Here is a 25,021-nt window from a genome sequence, read left to right on the forward strand (position 1 = left end):
TCCCCAAGACTATAAACCCCGGTTCCCACATCGCTGGCGTCTGGTTCTGTGGGGTTTGTAGTGTGAAACTATTTTTTTACAATTTTTTTTTTTTTCTGAAAAACATCATTAATACAAAGTACCTTACACATATATATTCCATAATGATTCTGTATCCGTCATAAATCGTTATTACAGATCTCCCGTTTCATCTTGGGTTAAATAGAAGTCTGAAAATTGCTCCTACGTGACGCCCATGTGGCGGGGACGGGGCGGCTGTAAGTGACCGGGGGCGGTTTAATCCTGCAGAGACAGCGCCACTTTATGGCTACGGGTGACCAAAGTCTTCCAATCACATCGATTGATTTCAAAAATTAAAGGGACGGCAGTGAATACCAATAATACATCATTCACACTGTCCCTTGTATGAATGATATCGGCGGCTTGTGGAAAATTTTTTTTATATATATTCATCGTATACATATATAGTGTGTGTGTATGTATATATGTATATATATATATATATATATATATATTACACACACACAAACTATATATATATATATATATCATACAATATATTTATATACCGTATATAAAATATTTGTTTATATTATATAAACATATTTAATATGTTATTATATAAACATACCTATATCATATACCGTATGTATTTTTTTTATGGGTGTATATATTTTTATACACACTACAAAAAAAAAAAAATATATACCACAAATATATACAGTTTATACACCCAAAAATTATATTAAATATATTTATAAAATATTTATATACGTAAAATATATTTATTATGTCAATAGAATACCACCTTCCTTGCTGTGTACCCCCGTGTCGTGGTGTACCCGGTCGACGGAGGATTTCGGCTCTTTGAAAGCCTAACCTGAGATCTGTGAGTATTGCTCGGAGACCCGGACATTTTTTTGATCAGTCGTTTTTGTGATCAAAAGAAACCTTGATCGGAAGAAAAAAAAAAATTACAAAAATAAAAATTGTAATTTTTTGTAAATAAAGGAAGACTGGGGGACGGGTTTCGGATCAGTGTTCCTTGTTATTTGGAGAAGGCACGGAAGCTTTACAAAAATAATCAACTCGTTTTTGGAGGGATGGTGGAAATCTCAGCCCTCAGTACATGTCCTTGTAGATCTCCTGCAGTAACGGATGGAGGGAGGCATCGGTCTCAGTCTTTTTAATGGTCTGCACGAGGAGCGCGTGCTCCGTCACCAGCTGCCTCAAGTCGACCATTTTCTGTAAGAGTTTGGGGAAGAGGAAGTTGTCGTCCGGGTGGTTGGACTGCAGGTGAAGCTTCAGGACGTGCACAATGTTTTCTTGCATCCTCTCTATACTCGGTACATTCACCAATCCTGGACGGTCTGTAATGGGACAAACAGCGGAACAATAATACATAATATTTTTTTGCCATGTTTTTTCTATTAAAGGGATTGTCCAAATTTGCAGAGACAACCCTCCATCTCTGCACACGAGAGGAAGCAGGAGGGCGTGGGGGAACACATGCTCACAAGATACCGCTAGACTTCCCACTCCCTCTCTTCTCTCGTGCACAGGGAGAGAAAAAGGCAGAACAAAAGGAGAGGGGAGAAGAAAAGAGCAGAGGTGTGAGGCAATGGGAGAGAAAAAGGACAGAGGGGTGAGGCGAGAAAAGAGCAGAGAGGCAAAGGGAGAGAGAGCAGAGAGGTGAGGCAATGGGAGAGGAGAGAAAAGAGCATAGAGGCCAAGGGAGAGAAAAAGGGCAGAAGGAGAGGAAAAGGGGAGAGGGAAAAAGAAAAGAGCAGAGAGGCGAGGCAAAGGGGAGAAAAGGGCAGAGAAAAAGGACAGAGGGGCGAGGCAAAGGGAGAGGAGAGGGAAGAAAAGAGCAGAGAGGCCAAGGGAGAGAAAGGGCAGAAGGAGAGGAAAAGGGCAGAGAAAAAGGACAGAGGGGCGAGGCAAAGGGAGGGGGGAGAAAAAGGGCAAAGGGGCAAGGGAAAGGGGAGAGAAAAAGGGCAAAGGGGCAAGGGAAAGGGGAGAGAAAAAGGGCAGAGGGGCGAGGCAAAGAAAGAGGGCAGAGAAAAAGGGCAGAGGGAGAGGTCTGTTCATTATGGAGTTATTTTCTTTTTATTCAGAATTACACTTGGGTAGAAAACCCCTTTAAACATGGCCGCATTGTTTATGAAAACGCCAACTAAAATTTGGCAGAAAAAAACCCCATAACTGTAGTGAAGGGTATGAAGGACCTACCTCCACAGCAGATGAGGGCAGCGACGAAGAGCGAGATATCACTATCATCCAGCTCCAACGCATTGAACTTCATTGCAAACTCAAACTTAGGTTCCATCATGTCCCCTATGGGCTTCCGTAGGCTCTTCAGGAACTCCCGTGTAATAAAACCATTCCCGTAAGCCACCAACATGCCGTCCTTGTTCATGACAGAAGCCAGCATGGCAAACATGGCTTCGTAGACCCCGTACTTTAGTAAGGTCACCTGATCGTTCAGGTCCAGTTCGGTAAATCCTGGTATGGATTTGGCAAATTCTGTGAGTTCGGTGACTGTCTCCACCGACGTGCACTGGCAGCAATGGAAGATGCGGACCTCCGCCTCCTTGTTCTGTATACCGTTGGCCACCAGCTTGGCCACTAATGTCTTTTCTGCCATACACAAGGTTTCCATGTCGTGTATGACGAACGGCTGCCGGGAAGAGAGACAAAAAAATTTGATATAAGTTCTTCTACAGGTTTCAGCAATATCAGTAATGGCTACGTTAAAAACAATTCTTAGAACTTTGTCTTGTCCCTCTGTTACTCCTCCTGGAAACAAAGAGACAACTGGGTGTCACCCATTTTAATTTCAGAGTCTGGGCACACAGACATTCGGGGCTGATAATACCAATGTTTAAGGAAGTGCAACACCCAGTTGTGAAATTCCAGGAGGAGTATCAGAGGGGCGGCACAATACAGGGTTCTCAGAAAATGCTATTTTTTTTTTTCTGCTAAAACATTGTCATATTTTATTTTTAATTTTTCTGTGTCCCCGGCGATCTGACAGTCCGGGGGCTCTAGAGTGATTGCCGCGGCCGTTCGCTCCCTGCGCGCTTGCACTTTGTATGTTGACAGTGGATTGTTTGCAGAGTTCGCTCTAAAGGTTACTCTGCTCCAGGAGACGGCAAACATCACCCCGAGTGAGCCAACTACAACTCCCAGGAGGATGGGCGGAAGAAACAATCACTTCCAAGCAAATCACCTGGAGGAAGTGCTCCGTTTCCCTGCAGCACCACTAGAGGGGGAATAAAGTATTACACTGGGTCCCCCAGAGGTGAAAGACCCGCTTTGAGACTGGTTTCCGCTCTGGTTCTCTCAGTGATGACATCACTTCAGGTCATGTGACCATTGCGATGACATCACGCATCGGCAACTTGCCAGGCGCTGTCACTGTTTTATAAGAATTCGACGCTCGCGGGGAAAACGTACAGAGTTGTTGCCTTTTCCTGTGAGGATGGCCCGTGCTTTGACTTTGTTCATGTTGAAGTTCTTCTGATAAGCCTCGTAGATGAGTTTGGCCAGGGACAGAAGGTCGGCCATTTCTGAGCCCTTCACATCTTGTTCGCACATGAGAATTTCTGCGGTGAGCTTTGCCTTCTCCGAACGAGGCATCCTCCCGAAGCGGATCGCTGCGGAGGCAACAGAAGAGATAGGTTAAGGCAGCGGCTCCCCCTTTTTAATTTCTCATTCATGCTCTAAAATAACTGGCTGCAGCAGGAGCCTCTCCCCACCAGGGCTGTGGAGTCGGAGTCTGAGTCGGTGCTCATTTTGGTGGAGTCAGAGTCGGTATAAAATGGACCGACTCCTAAAATATATAATAAATTGGGTACAGTAATTCAATGCAGAATGTGCTGAATATTTTTTCATAGGAATTTGGTAGTTATGAAATGTCCTATAAATGGCTGTTCTATTCCTGATCTAAGGCTACATTCACACACAGCGTTTTTGCTGCATTTTTTGAGGATTCGTTTTTCAGCTGCAAAAGCAGATCAGCTTTTTAAAAAACCGCATCACCTGAAAGGTTTTTGAGCTCATAGATAATGTTTTCAATAGCAAGAGCAGATTTCTAATCTGCTTTTGCTATCTATATATCCATTTATCCATGTCTGTCTATCCATATCTTATCTGTACCAAAAAGAATGAAAGCCGGGTAGCACACAGACTAACACTCCTTTTTTTTAGCACCAGTCAGGTACACCTCATAGCTGCCCAAAAGGACGCCCAGGACAGGCATTGCTCGTCTTCAGTAACACATCAACTGATCGTTGGAATAAATAGACTGCATTCATCACCACATCTTCTTAAGGTGCAGGCTTTATTTTCAAGTGTAGGGGTGTGCAGTATGAGGTTCTGCAGCAGCTGAGGTGTGCAGTATGAAATTCTGCGGAACAGTATGAGATTCTGCCCCCCCCTAGATTTGATCCTGGCTACGCCCATAGTGTGAATGTAGCCTGAGGATCTAGGCTTTATCTTAGCCGAGATAAGTCATTGTGTGTGTGTGTATGTATATATATACACACACACAGTACAGACAAAGTTTGGACACACCTTCTCAATCAAAGCGTTTTCTTTATTTTCATGACTATGAAAATTGTAAATTCACTCTGAAGGTATCAAAACTATGAATTAACACATGTGGAATTATATAAATTAACAAAAAAGTGTGAAACAACTGAAAATATGTCTTATATTCTAGGTTGTTCAGAGTAGCCACCTTTTGCTTTGATTTCTGCTTTGCACACTCTTGGCATTCTCTTGATGAGCTTCAAGAGGTAGTCACAGGAAATGGTTTTTACTTCACAGGTGTGCCCTGTCAGGTTTAATAAGTGGGATTTCTTGCCTTATAAATGAGGTTGGGACCATCAGTTGTGTTGTGCAGAATGTTAGAATTTGTATTATGGCAAGAAAAAAGCAGCTAAGTAAAGAAAAACGAGTGGCCATCATTACTTTAAGAAATGAAGGTCAGTCAGTCCGAAAAATTGGGAAAACTTTGAAAGTGTCCCCAAGTGCATTGGCAAAAACGCTACAAAGAAACTGGCTCACATGAGGACCGCCCCAGGAAAGGAAGACCAAGAGTCACCTCTGCTGCGGAGGATAAGTTCATCCGAGTCACCAGCCTCAGAAATCGCTGGTTAACAGCAGCTCAGATTAGAGACCAGGTCAATGCCACACAGAGTTCTAGCAGCAGACACATCTCTACAACAACTGTTAAGAGGAGACTTTGTGCAGCAGGCCTTCATGGTAAAATAGCTGCTAGGAAACCACTGCTAAGGACAGGCCACAAGCAGAAGAGACTTGTTTGGGCTAAAGAACACAAGGAATGGACATTAGACCAGTGGAAATCTGTGCTTTGGTCTGATGAGTCCAAATTTGAGATCTTTGGTTCCAACCACCGTGTCTTTGTGCGACACAGAAAAGGTGAACGGATGGACTCTACGTGCCTGGTTCCCACCGTGAAGCATGGAGGAGGAGGTATGATGGTGTGGGGGTGCTTTGCTAGTGACACTGTTGGGGATTTATTCAAAGTTGAAGGCATACTGAACCAGCATGGCTACCACAGCATCTTGCAGCGGCATGCTATTCCAGCCGGTTTGTGTTTGGTTGGACCATCATTTATTTTTCAACAGGACAATGACCCCAAACACACCTCCAGGCTGTGTAAGGGCTATTTGACCAAGAAGGAGAGTGATGGGGTGCTACGTCAGATGACCTGGCCTCCACAGTCACCAGACCTGAACCCAATCGAGATGGTTTGTGGTGAGCTGGACCGCAGAGTGAAGGCAAAAGGGCCAACAAGTGCTAAGCATCTCTGGGAACTCCTTCAAGACTGTTGGAAGACCATTTCCGGTGACTACCTCTTGAAGCTCATCAAGAGAATGCCGAGAGTGTGCAAAGAAGTAATCAAAGCAAAGGGTGGCTACTTTGAAGAACCTAGAATATAAGACATACAGTATTTTCAGTTGTTTCACACTTTTTTGTTAATTATATAATTCCACACGTGTTAATTCATAGTTTTGATGCCTTCAGAGTGAATCTACAATTGTCATAGTCATGAAAATGAAGAAAACTCTTTGAATGAGAAGGTGTGTCCAAACTTTGGTCTGTACTGTATGTATGTAATCGCTATTATACAGTGTATTACATATTTACAATTTATTACAGTTTTTTGTGTTATAAAGTTGTATTCCAATAAATAAATATTATGTTCTATCTAAATATCTTGATTATTGGATCATAGAAATGATTAAATATCTGGTGTGCACATTGTACTACAATACATTTTTCACTTAAATATAAGCAATATATGTGGGAGTCGCAGGTTTGGCTTACCGACTCCACAGCCCTGCTCCCCACTACAGTAGAGCACAAGCCACGCCTCCTGACGAAGCTCCTCCCCCCGCGGCCTCTCGGTCACTCACCGTTATGGGACATTCCCACACTAAGGCACTTCTCGAACCGGCAGTATTGGCACTTGTTCCGATTCTTCTTCTGGATCTTACAGGCCCGCTCACAGCGGTCGTACACCAGCTTTAGGCGGATGGTTCTTCTGAAAAACCCCTAATAATACAGCAAAGCCAGCATTACTAATCAGAATGATGTGGGGGAAGGGGGTCACTACACATTCGGGGACCCAGAAGACTGGTCTGAGCTGCGTGACGGCGTCCACCTACCAACATGCACAGCAAATCAGTGATTTATTAATACTGCCATACACAGCATACAACGTACCGCCATATAATGTTCAACCATCATATACTGTCCAGTCCACATAGTGCCAAGATAATATTGCCATGTACAGCCCACATAATACTGACAAGATAATACTCCTATAAAAAGTCCTCATCACACCGCCATATACTGTCATATAGAACCCACATAATACGGCCGGAGTGGCAATATAATATTGCCATATAAAGCACATATAAAACACCACCAAACATTAGCAAGATCCAATTGTAATAAAAAGCCCGCATAATACTACCATATAGTATCAAGAGACCATTGCATTGCCGTACACCGCACACAATGTCACCATATATCATGCCACATACATCCCACATAACAGCCACATATGTGCCTCGATAACATACTGCACGCCATATACAGCATACATAGTAGCATCAATATAATATTGCCGTTCACAGCCTAAAAAAGTTCACAATTTAGACCTAAAAATATGCAGTGTCCAAAAATTATTCTGCCTAAAAATGACACATAATACTCAGATTGCCACTGCTGCTTTAGCTGCCTCCTCCTGATGTTCCTGATCTCCTGCCCCTGAAACCCGTCGTGTAACAGGCCTTGCAATACTAGGCACACGCTGTGCACAGGAGGGGCGCCGTGTCCTGCTGTAATTAGCGAGCTCTGAATAAAGCTGGGTGCGTGCCTCACCTTGCAGCCTTCACATGCGTGTACGCCATAGTGAAATCCGGACGCCTTGTCCCCACACACCCGACACTCGAGGTTCAGCTGTTTGTTAGCCTGATCTTCTGCGCCTCCGGTCGGCGCGGGGAGGGTGATAGAGGACGGACTGGATGCTGGCGACAGGGTGTCTGCTACAGGAACACAAAACAGCAACGTCACGTAACGCGGCAGGACTAGTCCCCCCACCTACTGATGTGCTGTTCCACCACCCACACAATTTCAGGGGGCCAGGCCCGGGGAGCCACGTCAGTTTCAGGGGGCCTGGCCCGGAGAGCCACGTCAGTTTCAGGGGGCCTGGCCCAGAGAGCCACGTCAGTTTCAGGGGGCCTGGCCCAGAGAGCCACGTCAGTTTCAGGGGGCCTGGCCCAGAGAGCCACGTCAGTTTCAGGGGGCCTGGCCCAGAGAGCCACGTCAGTTTCAGGGGGCCTGGCCCAGAGAGCCACGTCAGTTTCAGGGGGCCTGGCCCAGAGAGCCACGTCAGTTTCAGGGGGCCTGGCCCAGAGAGCCACGTCAGTTTCAGGGGGCCTGGCCCAGAGAGCCACGTCAGTTTCAGGGGGCCTGGCCCAGAGAGCCACGTCAGTTTCAGGGGGCCTGGCCCAGAGAGCCACGTCAGTTTCAGGGGGCCTGGCCCAGAGAGCCACGTCAGTTTCAGGGGGCCTGGCCCAGAGAGCCACGTCAGTTTCAGGGGGCCTGGCCCAGAGAGCCACGTCAGTTTCAGGGGGCCTGGCCCAGAGAGCCACGTCAGTTTCAGGGGGCCTGGCCCAGAGAGCCACGTCAGTTTCAGGGGGCCTGGCCCAGAGAGCCACGTCAGTTTCAGGGGGCCTGGCCCAGAGAGCCACGTCAGTTTCAGGGGGCCTGGCCCAGAGAGCCACGTCAGTTTCAGGGGGCCTGGCCCAGAGAGCCACGTCCGTTTCAGGGGGCCTGGCCCAGAGAGCCACGTCCGTTTCAGGGGGCCTGGCCCAGAGAGCCACGTCAGTTTCAGGGGGCCTGGCCCAGAGAGCCACGTCAGTTTCAGGGGGCCTGGCCCAGAGAGCCACGTCAGTTTCAGGGGGCCTGGCCCAGAGAGCCACGTCAGTTTCAGGGGGCCTGGCCCAGAGAGCCACGTCAGTTTCAGGGGGCCTGGCCCAGAGAGCCACGTCAGTTTCAGGGGGCCTGGCCCAGAGAGCCACGTCAGTTTCAGGGGGCCTGGCCCAGAGAGCCACGTCAGTTTCAGGGGGCCTGGCCCAGAGAGCCACGTCAGTTTCAGGGGGCCTGGCCCAGAGAGCCACGTCAGTTTCAGGGGGCCTGGCCCAGAGAGCCACGTCAGTTTCAGGGGGCCTGGCCCAGAGAGCCACGTCAGTTTCAGGGGGCCTGGCCCAGAGAGCCACGTCAGTTTCAGGGGGCCTGGCCCAGAGAGCCACGTCAGTTTCAGGGGGCCTGGCCCAGAGAGCCACGTCAGTTTCAGGGGGCCTGGCCCAGAGAGCCACGTCAGTTTCAGGGGGCCTGGCCCAGAGAGCCACGTCAGTTTCAGGGGGCCTGGCCCAGAGAGCCACGTCAGTTTCAGGGGGCCTGGCCCAGAGAGCCACGTCAGTTTCAGGGGGCCTGGCCCAGAGAGCCACGTCAGTTTCAGGGGGCCTGGCCCAGAGAGCCACGTCAGTTTCAGGGGGCCTGGCCCAGAGAGCCACGTCAGTTTCAGGGGGCCTGGCCCAGAGAGCCACGTCAGTTTCAGGGGGCCTGGCCCAGAGAGCCACGTCAGTTTCAGGGGGCCTGGCCCAGAGAGCCACGTCAGTTTCAGGGGGCCTGGCCCAGAGAGCCACGTCAGTTTCAGGGGGCCTGGCCCAGAGAGCCACGTCAGTTTCAGGGGGCCTGGCCCAGAGAGCCACGTCAGTTTCAGGGGGCCTGGCCCAGAGAGCCACGTCAGTTTCAGGGGGCCTGGCCCAGAGAGCCACGTCAGTTTCAGGGGGCCTGGCCCAGAGAGCCACGTCAGTTTCAGGGGGCCTGGCCCAGAGAGCCACGTCAATTTGAGGAGGCCTGGCCCGGAGAGCCATGTTAATTCCCACATCCATAAAGTGGGGCGTATACAGGGCACCCAGCAGGCCCATGCCGGATGCTCCCCACAGACGGCTCCACCGCCTTCCCCCTCTGACCTGTCAGATCGGTGCTGACGGATCCGTTGGAGCCAGGACCGTCCCCCAGATACGTGTACTCGGCGTTGCCAAACGAGGCGGATTCGTTGTCTCCGATGCTCTGCGAGATGTCCTGGATTTCCCCGATCTCGTGGAGGAATTCTCCGGACAGCGGGCTGCCGAGGTCATCGTCCTCCAGGGGCGTCAGGGTGCAGAACTCCCCGTCGGTGTCTACCATGATGGTGGACATGGCAGGTCGTGTCTGTGATCATTACACTGCGATGAGAGCCAAAAATGAAAAGAAAAATCAGCGACCACCGGTGACGGGGGCCAGTTTGCGGAGGACCCCCGTCACCGCCATCTTGGTACTCCAATGAAGACCAAGTAAATAGAAAATTTGCTGCGTCCTTAAGTCTAAGATCCAGTCCCCCTCCCCCTTGGTAATAAGGACGCCCTGCCTGCGCACGTCTGTCACTTACCGACTACCCCCATCATTGTGTCTCGGTGAGTGGTGACCGAGGGCGGTGACCCGAGCCGTCACACGGGGCGCCGCCTACCTGTATGATAGCAGTGTATACTGTGGAGCCAGGAGATAACAGCCCGGGCTCAAGGTCACACGCACCGTGCGAGTCCAGCCCTGTCCCTCCTGGATAACGTCCCCGCACGTGTCCGACGGGGACGGAAACATCCGCAGCTGCCAGGAGGAATTACAGACCAACATCCCTGAGGCACGGGGCGGCCATCTGGGGAATCGTGGACTACTTCTCAATGAGATAAGCGGCACTTGATGACTGCAGCAGCCGCTTATCTCCTCGGGGTGCCTTTTTTTTGGACAGGTGGCCTGCAGTTGTGGTGGTCCACCAGGGGTGCTGCCAGGGTCTGTAGCCTCATTGTGGCATTACCCGACATCTGGCACCGCAGCCCCCGATACATCAGAAATAAACACCACAACCATGGAAACTCTTTGTAAACTAAATCCAACCCTCTTCCCCCAGACATTTTAACCTCTGCATTGCTACAGCCCCACAGCTATTTATATTCCCATTTAAAGGGAAGGGGTTTACCGTGTAATCTGAGAGCAGCACAATGTAGGGGTAGAGACCCTGATTCCAGCGATGTGTCACTTACTGGGCTGCTTGCTGCAGATTTCATAAAAATCAGTTTTTTCTGCTGCAGATCTAGTGGAGCTCTGAATGCTCAGCTGTGTAAAACCCCGCCAACACCGCTGATTGGCAGCTGTCTGTGCACACTGTGCAAAGCATCCAATCAGTGCTGGGGGCGTGGCTGAGTTACCCTGCAGCAGGTCTACTGGTCCTATACTGATAATCTCCTGCTGATAAAACAATGGATTTTATCAAAACTACAGCAGGCAGCCCAGTAAGTGACATCGCTGGAATCAGGGTCTCAGCCCCTACATTGTATTGCTCTCTGCAAGAAGAAAGAAAAAAAAAAAAAAAAAAAAAAAAGGAGCGGTGCCAGTAGGAGTAACCAGAGTCTTGAGGAAGTAGCTGCAGCAGAACTCTGACAGCAGAAAAGTCAAGATATATAAATGCGGCTTACCATCCTAATGGACCACAGATCACGGAAACTCTGGAGGCGCCGACATCCCCGTCACCGACATCCCTTATATTTTATAATCCTAAAGTCGATTCTGCAAAAAAAAAGGAAAAAAATAAAATAAAAAAAATTGGGGCGATGGGATGTATCCGGCAGAGAATGCTGCGAGCCGCCGATGCCTCCTGTGCCTCGCAGGGCGATTAGCAGCAGCTAATGGATTAATCATTACAGCCTCGGCGTGGAATCATTAACCAGCTGATACACCCCCGGCCTCGTTAACAGAGTGGAACGCTCCAGCGTCATGTGACCAGAGCCACCGAGTCCGTTCGAAAGATTATGCGGGCTTTTATTATTACTCCAATTGTCCTGAAACTTAAGGGTCTCCTGACTGATGTGATTTAAAGGGACAGTACGTGAGAAAAGGAAATGTCATCTATTGCTCCCTGTTATCAGCCATCTAGAGCCGAGCAAAGATTGACTGGAATGTTTTGATTCGCTTGCACAGAATCCTATGATTACAGTGGACGTCAACTCATTTTTCTGCTCCAGTTTCCCCATAGAGACAGTTCCCCACTAGAGGGAGCTCACTGCAGACAGTGCCATCATTGAGTTCTCGGTGTATCCAATCGGCTCCTGAGCTCCCTCTAGTGGTGGCTGCAGGTAGTCAATCATTTCACCACAAAACGTTTTCTGATTTTCCACACCTCATGAAGAATGATGGCGCCCCCTCGTCGCAAGATGACCAAAGGAAGAAATAGAGTTCCTGTGACTACGAGCAAAAGGAAATGTCTAGGGCAAGAAACAGGACAGGAAGTGCAGACCGGGAGATGGAACATGAGAAAAGTCATGCACTAATGTGATGGAGTAGGCCATGCAGCCCATCATCAGTGCGCGTCACCTATCTTCCGCCACCGGAGGGCGCTGCGCTTCGTTCCTCGGCTCCCCCCCCCCACAGGCACAAATGGTAATGTCCTGTAATCCACTGGTAATCGGCGAGGTGCTGACGCGGCCTCTTGTGAAGACTTTACACTAATCCGTGTTCTAAATGCGAGACAGATGCCGGTAAGAGGCCGGGTCACTTCCCATAAAAACTATAGACGAGGATTTGTGTTCATTATGGGAAATGCGGTGAGTGAAATGGCATCATCTGTACACGGAGTGATCCAGGAGCCCATGGGAAGATCTCATGGACAGTACAACAGGGGGACGAGATTACTTCATGCGGAAATCCCAGTATATTGGTGGTCAACAGCTCCATCTAGTGGCCAAAATAACCTCAAAAAACCCGCAATATGTTCCAGAAAGCATGGCCAACGGGAGGAGTGACGTGCGCCGGACAGAAGGTGAGGTCAACGGGAGGAGCGACGTGCGCCGGACAGAAGGTGAGGCCAACGGGAGGAGCGACGTGGCCGGACAGAAGGTGAGGCCAACGGGAGGAGCGACGTGTGCCAGACAGAAGGTGAGGCCAACGGGAGGAGCGACGTGCGCCGGACAGAAGGTGAGGCCAACGGGAGGAGCGACGTGCGCCGGACAGAAGGTGAGGCCAACGGGAGGAGCGACGTGCGCCGGACAGATGGTGAGGCCAACGGGAGAAGCGACGTGCGCCGGACAGATGGTGAGGCCAACGGGAGGAGCGACGTGCGCCGGACAGAAGGTGAGGCCAACGGGAGGAGCGACGTGCGCCGGACAGAAGGTGAGGCCAACGGGAGGAGCGACGTGTGCCGGACAGAAGGTGAGGCCAACGGGAGGAGCGACGTGCGCCGGACAGAAGATGAGGCCAACGGGAGGAGCAATGTGCGCCGGACATAAGGTGAGGCCAACGGGAGGAGCGATGTGCGCCGGACAGATGGTGAGGCCAACGGGAGGAGCGATGTGCGCCAGACAGATGGTGAGGCCAACGGGAGGAGCGACGTGCGCCGGACAGATGGTGAGGCCAACGGGAGAAGCGACGTGCGCCGGACAGATGGTGAGGCCAACGGGAGGAGCGACGTGCGCCGGACAGAAGGTGAGGCCAACGGGAGGAGCGACGTGTGCCGGACAGAAGGTGAGGCCAACGGGAGGAGCGACGTGCGCCGGACAGAAGATGAGGCCAACGGGAGGAGCAATGTGCGCCGGACATAAGGTGAGGCCAACGGGAGGAGCGATGTGCGCCGGACAGATGGTGAGGCCAACGGGAGGAGCGATGTGCGCCGGACAGATGGTGAGGCCAACGGGAGGAGTAACGTGTGCCGGACAGAAGGTGAGGCCAACGGGAGGAGTGACGTGCGCTAGACAGAAGGTGTGGCCAACGTGAGCAACATACGCCAGACAGAAGGTGAGGCCAACGTGAGGAGTGATGTGTGCCGGACAGAAGGCGAGGCCAACGTGAGGAGCGAGCACGTGCGCCGGACAGAAGGCACTGCCAACGTGAGGAGCGACATGCGCTGGACAGAAGGTGAGGCCAACATGAAGAGCAATATGCACCAAACAGAAGGTGAGGCTAACGTGAGGAGTGATGTGTGCCGGACAGAAGGCGAGGCCAACGTGAGGAGCGAGGACGTGCGCCGGACAGAAGGCACGGCCAACGTGAGGAGCGACATGTGCCGGACAGAAGGTGAGGCCAACATGAGGAGCAATATGCACCAGACAGAAGGTGAGGCCAATGCGAGGAGCGACGTGCGCCGGACAGAAGGCACGGCCACCGTGAGGAGCGATGTGTGACAGACAGAAGGCACGGCCAACGTGAGGAGCGACGTGCGCCGGACAGAAGGTGAGGCCAACGTGAGGAGCAATATGCACCAGACAGAAGGCGAGGCCAACGTGAGGAGCGACGTGCGCCAGACAGAAGGCACGGCCAACGTGAGGAGCGATATGCACCAGACAGAAGGTGAGGCCAACGTGAGGAGCGATATGCACCAGACAGAAGGTGAGGCCAACGTGAGGAGCAACGTGCGCCAGACAGAAGGTGAGGCCAACGTGAGGAGCGAAATGCGCCAGACAGAAGGCGAGGCCAACGTGAGGAGCGAAATGCACCAGACAGAAGGCACGGCCAACGTGAGGAGCGACGTGCGCCAGACAGAAGGCACGGCCAACGTGAGGAGCGACGTGCGCCAGACAGAAGGCACGGCCAACGTGAGGAGCGACGTGCGCCAGACAGAAGGTGAGGCCAACGTGAGGAGCAATATGCACCAGACAGAAGGTGAGGCCAACGTGAGGAGCAATATGCACCAGACAGAAGGTGAGGCCAACGTGAGGAGCGACGTGCGCCAGACAGAAGGTGAGGCCAACGTGAGGAGCAATATGCACCAGACAGAAGGTGAGGCCAACGTGAGGAGCGATAGGCACCAGACAGAAGGTGAGGCCAATGTGAGGAGCGATGTGTGCCGGACAGAAGGCATGGCCAACGTGAGGAGCGACGTGCGCCAGACAGAAGGCACGGCCAACGTGAGGAGCGACGTGCGCCAGACAGAAGGTGAGGCCAACGTGAGGAGCGACGTGCGCCAGACAGAAGGGGAGGCCAACGTGAGGAGCGATATGCACCAGACAGAAGGCACGGCCAACGTGAGGCGTGATATGCACCAGACAGAAGGTGAGGCCAACGTGAGGAGCGATATGCACCAGACAGAAGGCACGGCCAACGTGAGGCGTGATATGCACCAGACAGAAGGTGAGGCCAACGTGAGGAGCAATATGCACCAGACAGAAGGTGAGGCCAACGTGAGGAGCGATAGGCACCAGACCGAAGGTGAGGCCAATGTGAGGAGCGATGTGTGCCGGACAGAAGGCATGGCCAACGTGAGGAGCGACGTGCGCCAGACAGAAGGCACGGCCAACGTGATAAGCGATATGCACCAGACAGAAGGCACGGCCAACGTGAGGAGCGACGTGCGCCAGACAGAAGGTGAGGCCAACGTGAGGAGCGACGTGCGCCAGACAGAAGGTGAGGCCAACGTGAGGAGCGATATGCACCAGACAGAAGGTGAGGCCAACGTGAGGAGCGATATGCACCAGACAGAAGGCACGGCCAACGTGAGGCGTGATATGCACCAGACAGAAGGTGAGGCCAACGTGAGGAGCGACGTGCGCCAGACAGAAGGTGAGGCCAACGTGAGGAGCGACGTGCGCCAGACAGAAGGTGAGGCCAACGTGAGGAGCGATATGCACCAGACAGAAGGTGAGGCCAACGTGAGGAGCGATATGCACCAGACAGAAGGCACGGCCAACGTGAGGCGTGATATGCACCAGACAGAAGGTGAGGCCAACGTGAGGAGCGACGTGTGCCAGACAGAAAGAGTGACAATGAGAAGAGGGGTGTAAGGGGCATCCAGATTTCACAGACAGCCGTTTGTCTCCTGTGGAAATCAAGTAACTGGCATTTAGAAATCCCCGGCATCGGCCATTGATGTGGAGTCTGGACGACCCCGCGTGCAGATTAGAGGGTCGCCCTGGTCTGATGATATTGGCCGAATTGTATTGTCTACTGCACCCATACCTGACACTGCAGCTTTGCTTCTATAGTAGAAAGTCACTGACCTCCATCTGCCACGTGGGACAGATTGGGAATTCTTAAAGTGGGATTATGGGATAAGATAAAAAGGATATAACACGACTACTTTAGAAAAAAAAAAAGAAAACAACAGTGCCACCTCCATTCTACAGGTTGTTTCTGGTATTGCAACTCAGTCAGTTTCCATGTAATAAGGAAAGAAAGCAGCCGTATCCCCAGCTCTTCCTCGTCCTGTACAGCCCCTTTTGAGCACTATATATTATTGGTATAGTGGTCTTAGTGGGTTGTGTCTCTGGTGCAGGCGATCATCCTGGGGGGTACGGTAATGTATTTGGTTTGGGATTTTCAGATTGTGGTGTCAGGGAGAATAACGCTGAGTCCATGAGTCGGTGACCGGTGAGATCTGGTGTCAGTGTGGAGCCGGGTCCTAAGGTCACTCGTGTACTCCATGACCCCGCGTCACTAGGAATATTTAACTCACTGAGCGGCAGAGAAGTCACAAATCCTGGGGGACAAATAAGGCCCCGGAGAATAATCCGAAAATGGGGAGCGCTCCAACCTGATGTAGGGGATTTAAAAAAACAGCGCCACTCTCCTACTTGGGCCACCTGTGGTATTGCAGCTCTGCACACATGCAATACCAAACAAGCCCACAGCCAAGAGTGGCGCTGCTTCTGGGGCAAACCTATTTTACCATCTCCCCTAATCCTGAAACTTATTCCCACAATGTTCCTCTCTTATATTTTTTTAGGGGACACGGTTTCTCATTGGGAAGATGTGGAGACCACCAGGAGGTGTAAGGAGACTTAAAGGCCTGGGGAAAATGTATGCAGATTAGCTTACCTCCAGAAGTAAAAAGCTGGCTCTCTAGGGCCTCCTTTTGGAGGACGCCACCCTATAAGTGAGTGTCTGACCTTTACCGAATGGAGAGGGATATTTAGCCAAACCAGAGTCTCCTCCTGAGGAAGCTGGGTGTCGGACGCCGATGTCTACCTCCAGTAAGAGGCCATAAGGGCCGGCTTCCTTCCTCCTGGAGGAGCGCTCATTCGCATAGTTTTAGGATTAGGAGCAAGTTCAATACGAGGGGTGAGGAAACACAGGAATCCGCCCAGTCTGGTGATCGAGCTACGCACAACAAGAGAAGTCACACCTTGTGGGACCAAAGATCACCAGAGACAGAAGTCACAGGAGGCGCGGTGTGACGAGGAGGCGACTGACCTGACCGAGGCGGCCGTAGGATCAGACACCGTGTTATGGAGCCATGAGGCCTCGGACCTGGTGAAAAGGAACCGAATGCCATTGACAACTCCATGTTTCTTCCCTGTACTAAGCCATGGCCGCTTCGAGTACCCGGCTGACAAACATGATGTCCTGTTCTCTCTCGTCCTTCTGAAGTCTTCAGAGAAGATCCAGCTACTTATGGAGTCGTCACATCAGCCTCGGCCACCTTCCTAGTAGTCACTGCAGGCGCCCAATGTACGTACACCAACCTCAACATCCCAAAAGTAATGGATGTGGTGTGCCTGCTGTGACTACATGGGAGGTGGGTGAGGCGGTTGTGACCAACTTCTTCATCCCAACTTTTCAGTAGTCACAGCGGACACCCCACATACACTAACCCTGCCATCCCTTCTTACTTAATAAGCACAACTGCCCAACCCACCTCCCTAGTAGTCACAGCAGACACCCCATACATTACTGATGGGATGGCGAGTCTAATGTATGTGGGGTGTCTGCTGAGACCCCTAGGAAAGAAGGTGGGACTCGTGTACGTATGTGGTGCCGGAAGTGACTACTAGGGAGGAGTGTGGGGATGTCAGGATAGTAGTGTTAGGGTATGTATGTGGGGGTAACGGCTGTGACTACTAGGGAGTAGGGTGGGTCTGTTGGGACGGTAGGGTTGGTGTATATGTGGGGTGCCTGCTGAGACTACTATGGAGGGGGGTGGATCTGTTGGGATGGTAGGGTTAGTGTATGTATGTCAGGTACCAGCTATGACTACTAGGGAGGAGGATGGGTCTGTTGGTCGGTAGGGTTAGTGTATGTATGTCAGGTACCGGCTATGACTACTAGGGAGTAGGTTGGATCTGTTGGGGCGGTAGGGTTAGTGTATGTATGTCAGGTACCGGCTATGACTACTAGGGAGTAGGTTGGATCTGTTGGGGCGGTAGGGTTAGTGTATGTATGTCAGGTACCGGCTATGACTACTAGGGAGGAGGGTGGGTCTGTTGGTCGGTAGGGTTAGTGTATGTATGTCAGGTACCAGCTATGACTACTAGGGAGGAGGGTGGGTCTGTTGGTCGGTAGGGTTAGTGTATGTATGTCAGGTACCGGCTATGACTACTAGGGAGGAGGGTGGATCTGTTGGGACGGTAGGGTTAGTGTATGTATGTCAGGTACCAACTATGACTACTAGGGAGTAGGGTGGGTCTATTGGGGCGGTAGGGTTATTGTATGTATGTCAGGTACCGGCTATGACTACTAGGGAGTAGGGTGGATCTGTTGGGGCGGTAGGGTTAGTGTATGTATGTCAGGTACCAGCTATGACTACTAGGGAGTACGGTGGATCTGTTGGGGCAGTAGGGTTATTGTATGTATGTCAGGTACCGGCTATGACTACTAGGGAGTAGGGTGGATCTGTTGGGGCGGTAGGGTTAGTGTATGTATGTCAGGTACCAACTATGACTACTAGGGAGTAGGGTGGGTCTATTGGGGCGGTAGGGTTATTGTATGTATGTCAGGTACCGGCTATGACTACTAGGGAGTAGGGTGGATCTGTTGGGGCGGTAGGGTTAGTGTATGTATGTCAGGTACCAGCTATGACTACTAGGGAGTACGGTGGATCTGTTGGGGCAGTAGGGTTATTGTATGTATGTCAGGTACCGGCTATGACTACTAGGGAGTAGGGTGGATCTGTTGGGGCGGTAGGGTTAGTGTATGTATGTCAGGTACCAGCTATGACTACTAGGGAGTACGGTGGATCTGTTGGGGCAGTAGGGTTATTGTATGTATGTCAGGTACCGGCTTTGACTACTAGGGAGGTTTTTGGGGCTTTTGTAATTACTGAAGTGTTGAAATTAGTTAAAAAGCCTCAATCAACTTCTTTAGTATCCACAGTAGACATCCCAAACGGATATGTTAACTTTACCATCCTAAACTCCCCAGTAGTCAGCGCAGACACCTCATGAGTGACAGAGGGAGCTTCCCCACATCTAACTGATCAGTTGCTGTGGTCACTACTCGCTGCTGCATGTACAGGGTTGAATAGCAGTACAGTCAAGACCCCAAACACGCAGTAACACTTCCATTACACCTTTCTAGTAGAAATAAGTTCTATTCAACTCCCTACTAGTTACAGCAGACACCCTACATACGCTGGCCCTACTATCCAAGCCTAGTAGTTAGGACAGCCTCATGTACCTCCATAGTAGCCATACCAAGGGCCCCAAATACAGTATAAAAACTGATCAGTGGTCACAACAGCTCTACCCAGCTCCCTAGTAGTCACAGCAGGCAACCCAAATACACAGACTCGCTCTATCACTCCATGTCACCAGAAGTCACTGTGTCAAGTATAGCGTGTCACTACCACAAGGTGCCCAAGTAGGTTACCCAGACCCAAGTGAATAATAATAAAGTAACTTGGCACTCCAGAAGTCACAACAGCCCCAACAACATCCCCAGTAGCCACCCAAAATAAAAACACAAACCGACCAACTCCCCCAGTAGTTACACTTGATCCACTTACCTCCCTAGTAGCTAAAGCAGGCAGCCCACCTTCTCCAATAATTACAGCAGCTCCTTGCACCCCCTAGTAGTCACAGCAGACACCCCACATATTCCAGTAATTACTTCAGCCCCATCTACCCCCCTAGTAGTCACAGCAGACACCCCACATATTCCAGTAATTACTTCAGCCCCATCTACCCCCCTATTAGTCACAGCAGACACTCCACATATTCCAGTAATTAATACAGCCCCATATACCCCCTAATAGTCACAGCAGACACTCCACATATTCCAGTAGTCCCCAAGTTTCTGCTTGCTGCCAGTGAATGGAAACTTGTCATCTAGATGTAATAGCTGCAAACTGAGCTCTTCTCCAGAAGGAAGGAAGCTGCCCGGACTTGTACTTACAGGGTGGTTGCCTGTAGGTGGCACTACAGAGACATTTCACTTCCTTTTGGTGGGGAGCTAATTTGCATAACCTTTTCCCAGGAAGCAAGACCCAGGACAAGTGGATCTCCGCCCTGTATCCCCCTTTCTAATGGTTGAAACCCTATCCAATATGGTTCAATCCGATCCTTCCTGAGGGGGGCGGGGCATGACAATTCTTTCTAGTAGTCACGCTCCGCCCCCAGGACTAAACACAGAAGCATTGGTTTTTGCTTGGCGCGTTCTTTTAACCTGCACACTTTCTGCACCGGAAGATCTCAGCACAGTGATCCTCTGCTCACTGCAGGGCAAACTATTGAAACTGCTTTCTGCCTGCTTGTTGGAAAAGGAGCAGTAACGGGACAGCATAGCGGAAAAGACTCCTTTCTCCAGCACGCATTTACACCCCCAAATTCCAAAATTGACTCCTCTCGAATGACTAATAAGGTCTTTTCCTCCCAAATTTGAAAAACACCAGCTGCCAGAAGGGGAAGAAGAATGATCCTGTGCAAAGCAAAAAAAAAAAAAAAACAGCTGCCAGAGGGGGAAGGAGACCGATTCTGTGCAAAGCAAAAACAAAAAACAGCTGCCAGAGGGGGAATGAGACTGATTCTGTCCAGAACAACACTAGAAATTGGTGGTAAAGGTAGAAATGCCCCAATTAATAAGATAATCCATTATTTATGGGGTAGATTTATTTATCCGCACGCATTCATTTTACACCCTGGCCTTTGAAAAGTTCTTAGTGCGATAGGGCAAGGAAGGGGCCGGAGAAATCAGCAAGCGTGAGAGGCCATGAGCTGTCGTCGGTCAGCGCCGTTGTATCCCCCCCTTTATTAGGACAATGCTACAGACACCCTAAATTGGGAGTGTGCCTCATATCGGGGGCGTCTCCAGCGTTCACTGGTCGGACGCGCTGCACAGAATGTAGCACATGCCGTCAGCTGCCTGTGGAAATTTCTGCATGTGGCCGGAGAGTCGTCGCTGCCAACAGGAGGACATATGACGGGAGCGGAGAGAGCACGATGGAAACTGTCAAGGTGCGAAATGTCTACTGATCATGGAGACTGGAGGAGATCCAGCACGTCCACCAGAGGAGACAGCCTGATCACTGGGGGGTCCGAGCGCTGAGACCCCCACTGATCCCGAGAAAGGGGCTTTTGAAGGAAGCGTTGGCCGCGCATGCGCACTCAGGCTCTTGGCGATCACAAGTGATCAACTGCTCCTGACAGGTCACACTCACTTCTTCCACCCAGATTTTGGTGATCACTGGAGGGATCTGCTCTGTGTCCCCCCCCCCCCCCCCCCCCCCCAAAAAAAAAAAAAAGAGCGAGAATGAAATTTTATGAATCGGCCCCAGGCCAAACGGGAATTGGTTGAGAACAAACCATCGTGGTTATAAGGATGTGATTGATTATTGGGTTGGTTTTAGACCCACCATAAAAGGTCATGACCAAGTGGATCTAAATTCCACAAAATATGGGGGTATAAAGTGAATGTAATCACTCTGGATCACTTGTGATCGCCGAGTAGGAGGTTGCAGGCAGCAGTACGATTTTCCTACAGCGGCCACTGCAGGGGAAGTGTGGAATTGCACGACATCCAAGGAAATAACCAGAGGACACCTTGTTCTCCGGTAGGCTGTGTGGACATCCTTTAGTGGAGGGGGGTCTTTTTCTCTGGATTGACCAGAACAGCTGATCACTGCAGGTATCAGCTACCAGATCATCATTTAGAGAAGGGGGTCCTCACTGTTCCCCCCCATAAATGTATTCATGATCAGGTTACAAGGCTATAGAATCACAAAACAGACCATGAGGGGATCGGAGGGAACCTGATCTGCATTTTGTGACTTGATGGGAACTAGATTCTCAGGACCCGGAGGTCGGGGGTCCTCCAGAGACGCTCTACATGGTGATAATGGGGCTACAGACGGCTCTTATAGCCGCCATTGTCTGCAGTCCTCCCCCTCCTCCCAGAGCAGCAAGAGAGGCTTTTCCTGTACTTCTGGTCCTGGGGGTGAGGAGGGCAGGGATGGGGGGTGTGCGGTTACACCATGGGAGGGTCCTGATAACTAGTTCCTGAGTTCAGCACTTCTATACCAACCGTCCAGGGACCCCACAGAGCGATAAGGAGGGGACACGAGGCTGCAACATCGCTCAGACAGTGTTACTGCAGACTGGGGGTGCGGCCCCCCATATATATATATATATATATATATATATATATATATATATATACACACATACATACGTCGCTCAGATAGTGTAATTACAGACTGGGGGTGCAGCCCCCTATATATATACATACACATCGCTCAGATAGTGTTACTGCAGACTGGGGGTGTGGCTCCCTATATATATATATATATATATATATATATATATATATACACACATATATATACACATATACATATATATATATATATATATACACACACATATATACACATTGCTCATATCTGCATCCAATAAAGACTCCTGGATATTTGGGGTCACTTAAAGGGGTTCACTAGGATATTGTCAGCACACCAGTGGCGGGGTCTAGAAGCGTCCGCACACCAGTGGCGGGGTCTAGAAGCGTCCGCACACCAGTGGCGGGGTCTAGAAGCGTCCGCACACCAGAGGCGGGGTCACCAGCGTCAGCACACCAGAGCCGGAGTAAGCAGCGTCAGTACACCAGAGCCGGAGTCACCAGCGTCAGCACACCAGAGCCGGAGTCACCAGCGTCAGCACACCAGAGCCGGAGTCACCAGCGTCAGCACACCAGAGCCGGAGTCACCAGCGTCAGTACACCAGAGCCGGAGTCACCAGTGTAGGATTTATCAGTACACCAGTGGCGGAGTCAGCAGCGTCAGTACACCAGTGTAGGATTTATCAGTGTCAGTACACCAGTGCCGGAGTCACCAGTGTAGGATTTATCTGTCAGTATACCAGTGCCGGAGTCACCAGTGTCAGTACACCAGAGCAGGATTTATCAGTGTCAGTACACCAGAGCCGGAGTCACCAGTGTAGGATTTATCAGTGTCAGTACACCAGTGCCGGAGTCAGCAGTGTCAGCACACCAGTGCCGGAGTCAGCAGCGTCAGCACACCAGTGTAGGATTTATCAGTGTCAGTACACCAGTGCCGGAGTCACCAGTGTAGGATTTATCTGTCAGTATACCAGTGCCGGAGTCACCAGTGTCAGTACACCAGTGCCGGAGTTACCAGTGTCAGCACACCAGTGCCGGAGTCACCAGCGTTAGTACACCAGTGCAGGATTTATCAGCGTTAGTACACCAGTAGGATTTATCAGTGTCAGCACACCAGTGCCGGAGTCACCAGCAATAGAACATCAGTGCAGGATTTATCAGCGTCAGCACACCAGTGCCGGAGCCACCAGCGTCAGCACACCAGTGCCGGAGCCACCAGCGTCAGCACACCAGTGCCGGAGCCACCAGCGTCAGCACACCAGTGCCGGAGCCACCAGCGTCAGCACACCAGTGCCGGAGCCACCAGCGTCAGCACACCAGTGCCGGAGCCACCAGCGTCAGCACACCAGTGCCGGAGCCACCAGCGTCAGCACACCAGTGCCGGAGTCACCAGCGTCAGCACACCAGTGCCGGAGTCACCAGTGTAGGATTTATCAGTGTCAGTATACCAGTGCCGGAGTCACCAGTGTCAGTACACCAGAGCAGGATTTATCAGTGTTAGTACACCAGAGCCGGAGTCACCAGTGTAGGATTTATCAGTGTCAGTACACCAGTGCCGGAGTCAGCAGCGTCAGCACACCAGTGCCGGAGTCACCAGCGTTAGTACACCAGTGCAGGATTTATCAGTGTCAGTACACGAGAGCAGGATTTATCAGTGTCAGTACACCAGTGCCGGAGTCACCAGTGTCAGTACACCAGTGCCGGAGTCACCAGTGTCAGTACACCAGTGCCGGAGTCACCAGTGTCAGTACACCAGTGCCGGAGTCACCAGTGTCAGTACACCAGTGCCGGAGTCACCAGTGTCAGTACACCAGTGCCGGAGTCACCAGTGTCAGTACACCAGTGCCGGAGTCACCAGTGTCAGTACACCAGTGCCGGAGTCAGCAGAGTCAGCACACCAGTGCCGGAGTCAGCAGCGTCAGAGTCACCAGTATAGGATTTATCAGCGTCAGTACACCAGTGCCGGAGTCAGCAGCGTCAGTACACCAGTGCCGGAGTCACCAGCGTCAGTACACCAGTGCCGGAGTCACCAGCGTCAGTACACCAGTGCCGGAGTCACCAGTGTCAGTACACCAGTGCCGGAGTCACCAGTGTCAGTACACCAGTGCCGGAGTCACCAGTGTCAGTACACCAGTGCCGGAGTCACCAGTGTCAGTACACCAGTGCCGGAGTCACCAGTGTCAGTACACCAGTGCCGGAGTCACCAGCGTCAGTACACCAGTGCCGGAGTCAGCAGTGTCAGTACACCAGTGCCGAAGTCACCAGCGTCAGTACACCAGTGCCGGAGTCACCAGTGTAGGATTTATCAGTGTCAGTACACCAGTGCCGGAGTCAGCAGAGTCAGCGCACCAGTGCCGGAGTCACCAGCGTCAGTACACCAGTGCCGGAGTCACCAGTGTAGGATTTATCAGTGTCAGTACACCAGTGCCGGAGTCACCAGTGTAGGATTTATCAGTGTCAGTACACCAGTGCCGGAGTCAGCAGAGTCAGCACACCAGTGCCGGAGTCACCAGCGTCAGTACACCAGTGCCGGAGTGACCAGTGTCAGAGTCACCAGTATAGGATTTATCAGCGTCAGTACACCAGTGCCGGAGTCAGCAGCGTCAGTACACCAGTGCCGGAGTCACCAGCGTAAGTACACCAGTGCCGGAGTCAGCAGTGTAGGATTTATCAGCGTCAGTACACCAGTAGCAGTTGTGTGCTCGGAGCCGTCACTGACCTCTCTCCCCGCCTCGGGTATCGGGGTCCCCCCGGGGCTGCAGGTGGCGCTGTGTCCCCGGTCCCGGGGTCCTGCCCTGTGTTTGGGGTCCCGGCTCCCCGGCTCCCCGGCTCGTCCTTGTTTGTTCTGTCCTGTGATAGACCCGGATGTGACGCAGATGGGCGGAGCATAGTAAGTCCTGTCCCCCTCACACACCTCCCTGTACGGGCGCTGCCATTGGCCGCTCACCTAGAAGGAAGCGCCAGCGCTATGGCAACCAGTAACTACAGCGATGTGTAGACGTCACGGTCACATGACAGTAGTGGGCGGGGCTCAGCAAGGGACGTGCCTGAGGTGAGTGAGTTATCA

At 51.6% G+C, this 25,021-nt stretch overlaps 1 protein-coding gene across 2 annotated transcripts; it reads right to left on the reverse strand.

Annotated features, from left to right (window-relative positions):
* Window positions 1–1,028: 1,028 nt before the first annotated feature.
* PPARA (peroxisome proliferator activated receptor alpha) lies at window positions 1,029–24,891 on the reverse strand. Of its 2 annotated transcripts, none has more exons than XM_073567651.1 (8): window positions 24,674–24,891; window positions 11,121–11,211; window positions 9,582–9,836; window positions 7,423–7,586; window positions 6,450–6,588; window positions 3,460–3,659; window positions 2,233–2,680; window positions 1,029–1,370 (listed from the first exon to the last, which is right to left on the reverse strand). In XM_073567651.1, exons 3-8 carry the CDS (start codon window positions 9,808–9,810, stop codon window positions 1,123–1,125), a joined length of 1,428 nt encoding a protein of 475 aa, XP_073423752.1. In that variant the 5' UTR covers window positions 9,811–9,836; window positions 11,121–11,211; window positions 24,674–24,891; the 3' UTR covers window positions 1,029–1,122. The 2 variants fall into 2 exon arrangements, with proteins under 2 accessions (XP_073423752.1, XP_073423753.1); XM_073567652.1 differs by lacking the exon at window positions 24,674–24,891 and adding an exon at window positions 16,447–16,669.
* Window positions 24,892–25,021: the final 130 nt, after the last annotated feature.

This window comes from Dendrobates tinctorius, unplaced genomic scaffold (genome assembly GCF_039654945.1).
Source record: "Dendrobates tinctorius isolate UK_male_01 unplaced genomic scaffold, ASM3965494v1 ptg000020l, whole genome shotgun sequence".
NCBI lineage: Eukaryota > Metazoa > Chordata > Amphibia > Anura > Dendrobatidae > Dendrobates > Dendrobates tinctorius.